This window comes from Micromesistius poutassou (genome assembly GCF_964030765.1).
Source record: "Micromesistius poutassou genome assembly, contig: SCAFFOLD_131, whole genome shotgun sequence".
Lineage (NCBI taxonomy): Eukaryota > Metazoa > Chordata > Actinopteri > Gadiformes > Gadidae > Micromesistius > Micromesistius poutassou.
In genome coordinates this window covers 108,065-120,564 of record NW_028177305.1, presented here as the reverse complement: position 1 = coordinate 120,564, position 12,500 = coordinate 108,065, and the positions used below count along the sequence as shown (strand labels likewise).

Below are 12,500 nucleotides of genomic sequence, written 5' to 3'. Positions count from 1 at the left end.
ACAAATGAAGGGGGCTCCCTTCTTTGTGGCCCTCATAAAGCCCTCCCCGTCTTTTCCTGTCAGGATGAGTGGAGCCAGGTATAGAGGGGTTAATCGTTTTAGGGATCCACTTGAATTCTGCTAGTAAACCAGGTTAATCTCAGAGGGCTGTCAGGAGGTGGAATGAGGGCCATGTGGATGTCCCTCGGAATGTGGTCCTTCGTTGACTCTGGGCTTTTTTTCACACTGATTTCCTTCATGTAGGCAAGATAATGATAACCACAAGTTATAAAGCCACTAAATATCATGAAGTTGATCATTTTATAGGAAATATTGATATGTTTCCAATGATGTCACCATCTACTAACTGAAGTCTCCTGTTGTTTTCTCATTTAGAATCTAGCCAAAATAAAATCAAGTTTCGTTTGATGAAGGAGTTCAGGTGTGTGTTTGAGGGAATTGCTAAACCAGGACAGTCAACAGGTCTAAACGACTTCTACACAGAGCTCTACATCACAGAGGGCGGCAGTGGAGAGGTCAACAAGGACCATGAGGTCAGACTGATTGAAACAGCTTCCAGGAGACCGGCCAAGGAGGAAACACCAATCAAATGTGAAGACATCTTTAAACCCTTACCTGGACAAGATCAACCAAGCAGAACAATAATGACAACTGGAGTGGCCGGCATTGGTAAAACCATCTTGACACATAAGTTCACTCTGGACTGGGCTGAAGGCAAAGCTAACCACGACATAGACTTCACATTTATATTCACTTTTAAAGAGCTGAATTCACTGAAAGGGAAAGAGTTTAGCTTGGTGGAACTTCTTCATCTCTTCTTTATTGAGACCAAAGAAGCAAGAATCTTAAAATTTGACCGGTTCCAAGTTGTCTTCATCTTGGATGGTCTAGATGAGTGCCGACTTCCTCTGGACTTCCAGAACAACCAGACCTGGACTGATGTCACAAAGCCGACCTCAGTGGACGTGCTGCTGACAAACCTCATCAGGGGCAAACTGCTTCCCTCTGCTCGCATCTGGATAACCACACGCCCTGCGGCAGCCGATCAGATCCCTGCTGAGTGTGTTGACATGTTAACAGAGGTGAGAGGGTTCACCGACCCACAGAAGGAGGAGTACTTCAGAAAGAGATTCAAGGAGGAGACGCTGGCCAGCACAATCATCTCCCACGTGAAGAAATCACGAAGCCTCCACATCATGTGTCACATCCCAGTCTTCTGTTGGATCACTGCTACAGTTCTGAAGGACATCTTCAAAAAATCCCAGGTAGAAGAGAAGCCCAAGACCGTGACTCAGATGTACATCTACTTTCTGAGGCTTCAGTCCATAAAGAGGGACAGGAAGTACCATGGGAGAGCTGAAACGGATCCACACTGGAGTTCAGAGAGCAGGGAGATCATTGTTTCTCTTGGAAAACTGGCTTTTAACCAGCTGGAGAAAGGCAACCTGATCTTCTACGAGGCCGACCTGGCAGAGTGTGACATCGATATCAGAGCAGCCTCAGTGTACTCAGGAGTGTTCACCCAGATCTTTAAAGAGGAGTGTGGGCTGTACCAGGACAAGGTGTTCTCCTTTGTCCATCTGAGCATCCAGGAGTTTCTGGCTGCCCTTTATGTCTTTCTGTCCTTCATCAACAATGGTGTCAATCTGCTCTCAGGACAACGAAAACTCCTGATGTCTATTCTTGTTCGAAACAAACAAACAGAAAAAAGAAAGCTCAAACTCTACCAGAGTGCTGTGGACAAGTCCTTACAGAGTGAGAACGGACACCTGGACTTGTTCCTCCGTTTCCTCCTGGGCCTCTCTCTGGAGACCAATCAGAATCTTCTACAAGGTCTGCTGGGAAAGACAGGAAGTAGCTCATGCACACATGAGAAAACAGTGTCCTACATCAAGAAGAAGTTAAATGGAGATCTCTCTCCAGAGAGAAGCATAAACCTGCTCCACTGTTTGAATGAGCTGAACGACCATTCTCTAGTGGAGGAGATCCAAAAGTACCTCACATCAGGAAGTCTCTCCAGAGAATCTCTCTCCCCTGCTCAGTGGTCAGCTCTGGTCTTCATCCTACTGACATCAGAAGAGGAGCTGGACGTGTTTGACCTGAAGAAATACTCTGCTTCAGAGGAGGGTCTTCTGAGGCTGCTGCCAGTGGTCAAAGCCTCCAAAACATCTCTGTAGGTTCACTTATAACATGTATAACAATACACACTACACAATATACATAAAACTGGAATATACGGTTAAAATAATATGCATAAGTAGGTTGTATAACATGTATTACTATTCTACTCACAACATAATAAACATACTAGAAGAATATAAAATTATAATAATATACAAAACATAGGTATAATGTATAACAGTACACATAAGAGCATATTAAAAATAACATAATATAGAAGTAGTTTTACACCTGAAACATAATATGTGACACAGCTTTGTCTCCATAAAGTATCAATAAAGCTTTAACGTGTCCTCCAAATGGAATGATGAATACACTTTATAAATGTGGTTACTTTAGTACGAACTGCTCTCAACCAGAAAGAGTAAATGGTGTGTGTGTGTGTGTGTGTGTGTGTGTGTGTGTGTGTGTGTGTGTGTGTGTGTGTGTGTGTGTGTGTGTGTGTGTGTGTGTGTGTGTGCAGGTTGTCTGGCTGCCTGATCACACAGGAAGGCTGTGCTTCTCTGGCCTCAGTTCTCAGCTCCAACTCCTCTATTCTGAAAGAGCTGGACCTGAGTACCAATGATCTGCAGGATTCAGGAGTGAAGCTGCTCTCTGCTGGACTGGGGAGTCCACACTGTACACTGGAAACTCTCAGGTCAGTTATCAGCCTCTTCTTCAAACTGGTTATTCTAGACCAGTAAGTGCTGCTCCTGCCTGATGCATTTCTGTTGCTCTTTTCCCTGCTGAAAAAACATTCCATGGATCTGCATAATGTTAGAACATGTGAAGAAACGGTCTTAGCGTACCAAACACAGCAGAGTTCTCCTGACTGTAACCGAACAATATCTCATCTGAGTTGTAGCTATTGAGAAAGGAGCATTTGTTTAAGATCCTGTTTCACATCCATGTGAAGGAAGTTCTACTGTCTTTGATGATGTCATCTCCCCACTTCCTCTTCCTGTTCTCAGACAGGGTGACACAGCTTTGTCTCCATAAAGTATCAATAAAGCTTTAACTTGTCCTCCAAATGGAATGATGAATACACTTTATACATGTGGTTACTTTAGTACAAACTGTGTGTGTGTGTGTGTGTGTGTGTGTGTGTGTGTGTGTGTGTGTGTGTGTGTGTGTGTGTGTGTGTGTGTGTGTGTGTGTGTAGGTTATCTCGCTGCCTGATCACACAGGAAGGCTGTGCTTCTCTGGCCTCAGCTCTCAGCTCCAACTTCTCTAGTCTGAGAGAGCTGGACCTGAGTACCAATGATCTGAAGGATTCAGGAGTGAAGCTGCTCTCTTCTGGACTGGGGAGTCCACACTGTATACTGGAAACTCTCAGGTCAGTTTTAGTCAATGGACAAACAGTTACACCACAAGGTTCAATATCAGAAGACATTTAACAGATTTAGATCCATAAAAGTGTGCACGTAAAGTGAAGCAGCACACAACTGACACCCCCACGCGGACAAATGCTGTCTTTGCTCTCGTGCTCGAAAAGTATTTTCCTGCTCACTTTATTCTCCTCACAACACAATATACATAATATTGGAATAAAACTAATAATTATCCACAAAACATCTCTGTAGATCTACTTCTTATTTCAGTACTATGAATAACATGTATTATTTTGTAATACATGTTATTCATAGTACTGAAATAAAAAGTAATATTAATATTAGTGCTGTCAGTGAAACGTGTTATTAACGGCGTTAACGCAAACCCATTTAAACAGCGTAAATTTTTTTATTGTGACATTAACATTCTTTAATCTGCGGGAAAAACCGCCCAATCTGGCAACACTGCCTGAACGTCCTCACGCTCTGGCGTCAACGTAAATCAATGAGACCAACTGAAAACAAAGCCATATTAAACTTAAACTGTGATTCTGAATAAAGTATAAATGATATCGAAATTCTGTTTCGATATTATTATAAAAAATATATTTTATAAAGCTTTAACGTGTCCTCCAAATGGAATGATGAATAGGCCTACACTTTATACATGTGGTTACTTTAGTACAAACTGCTCTCAACCAGAAATAATAAGTGGTGTGTGTGTGTGTGTGCAGGTTGTCTGGCTGCCTGATCACACAGGAAGGCTGTGCTTCTCTGGCCTCAGTTCTCAGCTCCAACTCCTCTAGTCTGAAAGAGCTGGACCTGAGTACCAATGATCTGCAGGATTCAGGAGTGAAGCTGCTCTCTACTGGACTGGGGAGTCCACACTGTACACTGGAAACTCTCAGGTCAGTTATCAGCCTCTTCTTCAAACTGGTTATTCTAGACCAGTAAGTGCTGCTCCTGCCTGATGCATTTCTGTTGGTCTTTTCCCTGCTGACAAAACACTCCCTGGTTCTACACAATGTTAGAACATGTGAAGAAACGGTCTTAGCGTACCAAACACAGCGGACTTCTCCTGACTCTAACCAAACAATATCTAATTGAGTTGTAGCTATTGAGAAAGGAGCATTTGTTTAAGATCCTGTTTCACATCCAAGTGAAGGAAGTTCTGCTGTATGTGATGATGTCATCTCCCCACTTCCTCTTCCTGTTCTCAGACAGGGTGACACAGCTTTGTCTCCATAAAGTATCAATAAAGCTTTTACTTGTCCTCAATATGGAATGAATACACTTTATAAAGTGCATTCGTACGAACTGCTCTCAACCAGATAGAATAAATGATGTGTGTGTGTGTGTGTGTGTATGTGTGTGTGCGCGCGTGTGTGCAGTTTGTCTGACTGCCTGGTCACACAGGAAGGCTGTGCTTCTCTGGCCTCAGCTCTGAGCTCCAACCCCTCCCATCTGAGAGAGCTGGACCTGAGCTACAATCACCCAGGAGACTCAGGAGCTGCGCTGCTCTCTGCTGGACTGGAGGATCCACGCTGGAGACTGGACACTCTCAGGTATGGAGAGGACAGCTCACCACTCAGGGACAAAGTCTCCTACAAGGGTTCAAGCCGCTGCTAGATGAAGTGTTTTCAAAACGCAGTTGTAATGCATGTTGTGTAGAAAGTGATGAGACGGCAGATTAGGATTCAGACGACTTTTATAGAATTATATTTGTTGATAGTTAGTGCAACACATTAACATTTGGCGTATTGCTGTGTTTGGCACTAACTGTCTGGTGAAATAATGTGTTGGTTTAAAACAGACGTTTGAGTGTGTTTGTTTTTTGATTGGCCAATGATTGGTTAGCATAGAGCTGGATGTTAACATGGAGCCAGGCATGATGAGTCAGTAAATTAGGATTCAGAGTACTTTTATAAAATATTTATTGATAGTGAGTGCAACACACTCATATTTTGTGTGGCCTAGCATGGAGCTAGGCGTAAGCGTGGAGCTGGGGGTTAGCATGCAGCTAGGCCTTAACATTGAGGTGGTTGATAGCGGTTGTAGGTTTCCCGCCAAAAAGCCAACGATTGTATTGGCGCGGAGTGTGTGACCCACGCAGTCAGCTGACGAGGTTAGCTGTCTGTCCTTAATCAGTTAACAACGTTACGAACCACCGAGCCATCAGCGAGTTCTGGTTGATTATGTGCTTAATCACGAGTGAATAATAATACTAACGTGATACTAACATGAATGCAGCGGAGCCATCTGCACACTCTCTCTTTGTTAACATGTGAATAATGTTTCCCTATCTAAAGACAACATGCTGCTCTCTCTTTGTTAACATGTGAATAATGTTTCCCTATCTAAAGACAACATGCTGCTCTCTCTTTGTTAACATGTGAATAATGTCTCCCTGTTTAAAGACAACATGCTGCTCTCTCTTTGTTAACATGTGAATAATGTTTCCCTATCTAAAGACAACATGCTACTCTCTCTTTGTTAACATGTGAATAATGTTTCCCTGTCTAAAGACAACATGCTGCTCTCTCTTTGTTAACATGTGAATAATGTTTCCTGTTTAAAGTCAACATGCTGCTCTCTCTTTGTCTCCCCAGTGTGGAGCACGGTGGAGCATGGAGGCTGAAACCAGCTCCACAGAGATGTAAGTGTCTGTTTAGTTTGATTCATCTCAACACACACTAACTTTAGAGATGGAAAGTCCATCCACACTGCGCGCTCCCACGTAAATGGCTACCGTAAATAATATAATAGAGGAGCCAACACTCCAGGGATAGATATTTAAACCTGCCACACGCCATATAAATGGCATTCAATAATCACTTTGAGAGACGTATTCCTTTGAGACATTTCATATACTTGGTGTAGGCCTGCTTGTTATATTGTAGACTATATAATATAAACAGAACTCAGCTGGGTTTGGAAGGAGCTTCCAATTTGTTTGACCTTTTCTAGCAATTCTAGAGAAATTGTAGCAAGTTTAAACTATATATTTAGCGATGGCTCCTGGCTCTAGGACGGTTCTATACATGGTCTCCCTGACATGTAAGGCCTTAACCGTCTGAAGCCTTTACCAGGATAAAGGCAGATCTAGAACGATCTACACCCATAACCCTCTCTGTCAATTTGCCCTCATTCATAGATAGCATGGCCTACCGCAAAACCGGGACGTCTGGTCACCCTAAATGAATGATGATCGGGTGGGTGCGGGTATCAGTTGTTGAAAAAAATGTTGCTGCGGGTGGATTATGGATATTAAGCAGCAGGTGTGGATGACATTACAGCTCATCCACACATCTCTCTAGACTTCACTGCGCTACGCCCTAACCCTCACCCTGACCCTAACCCTGACCATAACCCTAACCCTGACCCTGACCCTGACCCTAATCCTAACCCTGACCCTAACCCTAACCCTAACCCTGACCCTAACCCTGACCGCCATTATAATGCCTAGACTAGTATAGGAACTCGGGATCCATTGTTATTGACACTTTGTTGCTGCGTTGTTGCTGCATGTGTCGTGAACCGATTTCCTGGCACTGTGGTCGTATAGTGTGACATGTTAAATCATAGTGTGACATGTTAAATCATAGTGTGACATGTTAAATCATAGTGTGACATGTTAAATCATAGTGGGACATGTTAAATCATAGTGGGACATGTTAAATTATAGTGTGACATGTTAAATCATAGTGACATGTTAAATCATAGTGTGACATGTTAAATCATAGTGGGACATGTTAAATCATAGTGACATGTTAAATCATAGTGGGACATGTTAAATCATAGTGGGACATGTTAAATCATAGTGTGACATGTTAAATCATAGTGGGACATGTTAAATCATAGTGGGACATGTTAAATCGTGGAGGAATATCTGAGAATCATGTAGTCTGAACCAGCCATTAAGTCTGTTCGGCCCCATGCTGAAGACGGCAGGAGAGGGGCCAGGGGCCCTCAATTTTTGATTTAAAAAATGAACGGGCCCTTTGTTTATCCGGGGCATGTGCTCCCGCCCCCCCCCTGGCAGTGGCGGTTTTAGGCACGGGCGAAGCGGGCAGTTACAGGGATTACAGGGGGGGCGGCACGAGTACACCAGAAAAAAAATGATCAGCGCATTTTCTATTATCGATAATACCCCCCCCGTCCCCGTCAACAACTTCGGGGGGGGGGGGGGTTCTCCCGTCAGATGCCTGTGAACTCACACTGGGCCCAAACACAGCCCACAGACGACTCTCTCTGTCTGAGGACAACAGAAAGGTGACGCTGGTCAGAGAGGACCAGTCGTATCCGGATCACCCAGAGAGATTTGACTACTACCCCCAGGTGTTGTGTAGAGAGGCTCTGACTGGCCGCTGTTACTGGGAGGTAGAGAGGAAAGGATGGGTTGAGATAGGAGTGACATACAGAGGAATCACAAGGAGAGGTGGTGGTGACAGCGGGCTTGGAGGGAACAACAAGTCCTGGAGTCTTGTTTGTTATGATGATGGTTACTCTGCCCGGTACAACGGTAGAGAGACAGCCATGCCTCTCCCCCCGCTGGCTCTACCAGAGTAGGAGTGTATCTGGACCGGCCTGCTGGCACTCTGTCCTTCTACAGAGTGTCCCGAGGTGTAGGAGGGTCCTCAGACACACTGACACACATCCACACCTTCAGGTCCACCTTCACCCAGGAGGACCTCCTCCCTGGGTTTGGGGTATGGTGGAGGGAGGGTAACTCAGCGTCTCTGTGTCGGTTGTAGAAAAAAAAAAATGGGATATCGGTCCCTTACCCCCGACTGTCTTCCACTCGACTTTCCTCCCCGTCTCCCGCGTGCCCGGCCCTTAAAACCCCTCTGCCGTCTTGCCCCCCCCCCCCCAGGTGATCCCAATGGAGAGGTGCTGGCGCGCTTCGTCCACTCCAGACAGCGCAGGGTTGCCACAACACACACACACACACACACACACACACACACACACACAGACAGACAGACAGACAGACAGACAGACAGACAGACAGACACCAGGCACGGGAAGTTGTTTTCGTCCGGGGATGCGCGTGGGCGGAGTTGTTGGAAGTGGTGGGGGGGGGGGTCCACGTAACGTTTATCGTCTCAGGCTGATAGCCGTCGCGTCGAGGTAAAACTGATCGGCCAATGAACAGGCCGGCATTAGCTCAGGGGGTAGAGCGGGTTGGCTGGTAACCGCAAGGTTGCTGGTTGGATCCCCGGCTCCTCCTCCTCGCTGAGTGTCGAGGTGTCCCTGAGCGAGACGCCTCACCCTAACTGCTCCTGACCAGCTGGCTGTCGCCTTGCGTGGCTGACGCCGCCGTCGGTGTGTGAATGTGTGTATGAATGGGTGAATGTCAGGTAATATTGTAAAGCGCTTTGGGTGGCCACTGGTTACAAGAAATGCGCTGTATAAATGCAGTTCATTTACCATTAACCATGCTGCTATCCACCAATGAGGCTGTTAACTGTACATGTTCTACTGTTATGCTGCCTATGTAATGAATTACACAACCAAGCAATGAGAAAGGCTTGTAATTTAGACTTTAGACACATTGACTTACCTGTTGATAAGGAAGCAGGCAACTTCAGAGTCCTTTTGAAAAATCGTAATCCTTCATTAGCTCTTTAAACCTGGGAAGAGCTAATACATTTCTTAAAATGCTACAGTGTCCCTTTAAGAGAAAAAAAGCAATTAATCGTGATTAATCACAGCAAATTGTGCGATCAATTGACAGCACTAAGATATACGTGTGTGTGTGTGTGTGTGTGTGTGTGTACACACCTACCAGTTCTCTGGTCCAACAGTTATGGGCTGATTATGGTCCCACGTTCATGCAACGCAACGACACGCAGACGCTTCAACGCAGTCATGAACCTTTATGGTTCTGCGTCGGGTTTTAGTGAGCGGACCAATCACAGCCCTTGCTGCTGCGTCGCCTCGACGGAAGGTGACATTTTTTGGGAGGCGCACGTCAGGCCCTCGCGGTGGACGCAAGGAGGGTCCGCGAGGACGTAACTGTGTGTTCACACCAAATGCAACGGCGCGATTCCATACAAAGTCAACGTAGAGACGCGAATCGGGCGAAATTTGTCGCGGCAAAAACCTGCGGCAAGATTTGATTGACGGCGCGACATTTTGCCCTGTCACGGGCGAGCACGTTCACGAGGATTTGCAGCTCGAAAAATTTTGCTGAAGTTGAAATATTTCAACTTTGCCGCGGTATTCGCGTGAGACAGCCAATCAGCGTTCACTCCCTGGGTGAAGTAACGTGGGTGAAGTAACGTAAAACAGCCAATCAGCGTTCAACCAGCCGGGCCAACCGTTCCCTGCACTCCGCAGTGAACCGCAGCTTGGAGGAGAAAGTGATTGTTGCCGTTTGCGACTCCTGGAGCTCTATATATAATATGATATTATATAATATACTATATAAATATCTATATAATATATATATATATAATATATACAATATATATAATATCAGCGTATATCAATGAATATAATATCATGAATCAGCGTTTTTTGAATTTTCCAATGAAAACGAATGGGGGGATTTTGGGCGAATAACCTGGAATATCTCGGGAATTATGAATAATATCATGTCTTGTTCCCCCGTCAGATGCCTGTGAACTCACACTGGACCCAAACACAGCCTACAGACGACTCTCTCTGTCTGAGGACAACAGAAAGTTGACGCGGGTCAGAGAGGACCAGTCGTATCCGGATCACCCAGAGAGATTTGACTCCTACCCCCAGGTGTTGTGTAGAGAGGCTCTGACTGGCCGCTGTTACTGGGAGGTAGAGAGGAAAGGATATGTTGTTATAGGAGTGACATACAGAGGAATCACAAGGAGAGGAGAGGGTGATGACAGCGCGCTTGGATGGAACAACAAGTCCTGGAGTCTTTATTGTGATGATGGTGGTTACTCTGCCTGGTACAACGGTAGTCAGACAGCCATACGTCTCCCCGCCGCTGGCTCTACCAGAGTAGGAGTGTATCTGGACCGGCCTGCTGGCACTCTGTCCTTCTACAGAGTGTCCCGAGGTGTAGGAGGGTCCTCAGACACACTGACACACATCCACACCTTCAGGTCCACCTTCACCCAGGAGGACCTCCTCCCTGGGTTTATGGTAGGGGGATCAGTGTCTCTGTGTCGGTTGTAGAAAAAAAAAAAGGCAGACGGGCGGACGGGCGCACACACACACACACACACACACCAGGCGCAGGAAATAGTTTTCGTCCGGGGGTGCGGGCGGCCGGAGCTTTGGAGGCCTGAGAGGACTGATGACTCAGAGTCTCTGTGGCAGTTATAGTCTCTCTCTCTCTTTCTCTCTCGTCTCCCACTCCCCCCCTCCTCCCATCTTGTCTCCCCATTCTCCCTCCCGTCTCCCACTCCCCCTCCTCCCCCTCGTCTCCCTCTCTCCTCCCCCTCCTCCCCCCCCCCATCTCCCTCTCCCCCTCCTCCCCCCCGTCTCTCTCTCCCCCTCCTCCCTCTCCCCTCCCTCTCCCCTCCCCCTCGTCTCCCCCTCCTCCCCCCTCGTCTCCCACTCCCCCTCCTCCCCCCCGTCTCCCTCTCCCCCTCCTCCACCCTCGTCTCCCTCTCCCCCTCCTCCCCCCTTGTCTCCCTCCTCCCCTCGTCTCCCTCTCCCCCCCCCCCCCGTCTCCCTCTCCCCCTCCTTTTTATGGGGCTTCCTAAAAGTTGATGCTGGTAAACCATGAAAGGAAGAGACTTTTAAGATCTTCCATAGGGTTACCTGAGCAGGTTTTGTTAAGATTAAATTTTTAATTTGAAATGTATATTAAATACCTATTGATGGTAAATCACATGTTTTTTTTATGCTACAATATTTGTCCATTTTCAGACATTAACATATTTTATTCTCCAGGGCTCTGATCATCACTTTTGTCCTAATCCTAACAAGGATGATTTAGATTAGATTAGATTCATTAGGATCCCGATTAGCAACACACCAGAGAGAGAGCTAGTCTTCCTGGTCCCAAACATCAAATATAGACAACAGACAATCACTTGTTTGACCTTATGTCAAACTAAAATAGATATAGACTAATAAAAAAGTTAAAAAAAGATATGAAGGCTACAAAAAGAAATGACAACATTAAAAATGTATATACATTATGGACCACATGATTTTTTTGCAGACTTTTTAAAGTTGTATTTGCTATTTTTGCTAGAACGTATGTTTTTTTGGTCGTTCATTCCATAATGAAATAGTTGTGTAAATGATGGTATTTTTCAGTAGATTGGACCTCGGTCTGGGTAAAGCTAGCTGTCCTTTACTTGCTCCTCTAGTGCTATGACCGTGTCTGTCAGACACACTGACTAGACCTTCAGCAAAGAAGGCGGGTTTTTTGCAGTTTAAGACTGACCTTAGGAACAACAAGAGGTTAAGAGAGATTGTTTGTTTTACTGTGAGCCATGAAAGGCTAGTATGCATTACTTCAGTGTTAGTGTGAATAGAGCAGCTCGGTGCCAAAGGAACCTGATTTAAAGCAGATTTTATATTTCATTCATAATAACCAGGAGGTCTGTGTTGTAAATGACTTTAAACTGAGTATTGATTCCTGGTGTTCTGTTGGAACCAAACGGCAGCAGAACATGTTCAGTTATTAAAGATACGTGCACACCTGTTTATGATTAGTAAAGTCTGCAGCTTCTATTGTTTCAGTCCTTGTGTTTATTGTGTACATGTAAGGGACTATTTTTCTGTTGCATTTGTTTATGAAGCATAATTTTAATAAACAACTCAGTGGATCAACTGAATGTTCTCGTGTGTTCAGCCCATCATCATTCTCCTTTTATTACTAAATAATGTTACATAAGTGCCTTAAGAATAATAATTTGTTAATCAGAAATTATAAATAAAACAACAAATGTTGTTCTGATATTATTCTGGGACCTCCTCCCTGGGTTTTGGTTAGGGGGGGGGGGGGGGGGGGGGGGGGGGGGGCGGTGGGCCAGTGTCTCTGTGTCCGTTGTAGAAAGAAAC

General features: G+C 45.4%; 2 protein-coding genes across 2 annotated transcripts in view; both read left to right on the top strand.

Annotated features, from left to right (window-relative positions):
* Positions 1 to 4,445, top strand: part of LOC311376277 (protein NLRC3-like) — a gene marked incomplete at its 3' end in the record, with an annotated part of 6,190 nt that extends 1,745 nt beyond the window's left edge. Inside the window, exons 2-5 of the mRNA XM_084491121.1 lie at positions 376 to 2,173; positions 2,645 to 2,818; positions 3,323 to 3,496; positions 4,226 to 4,445. Coding sequence (XP_084347247.1) covers positions 376 to 2,173; positions 2,645 to 2,818; positions 3,323 to 3,496; positions 4,226 to 4,445 — 2,366 coding nt within the window. The remainder of the gene's footprint in view (positions 1 to 375; positions 2,174 to 2,644; positions 2,819 to 3,322; positions 3,497 to 4,225) is intronic.
* The window catches only part of LOC311376281 (E3 ubiquitin/ISG15 ligase TRIM25-like), a 116,036-nt gene that overhangs the window by 7,334 nt on the left and 96,202 nt on the right, over positions 1 to 12,500 (top strand). The window lies entirely within an intron of this gene.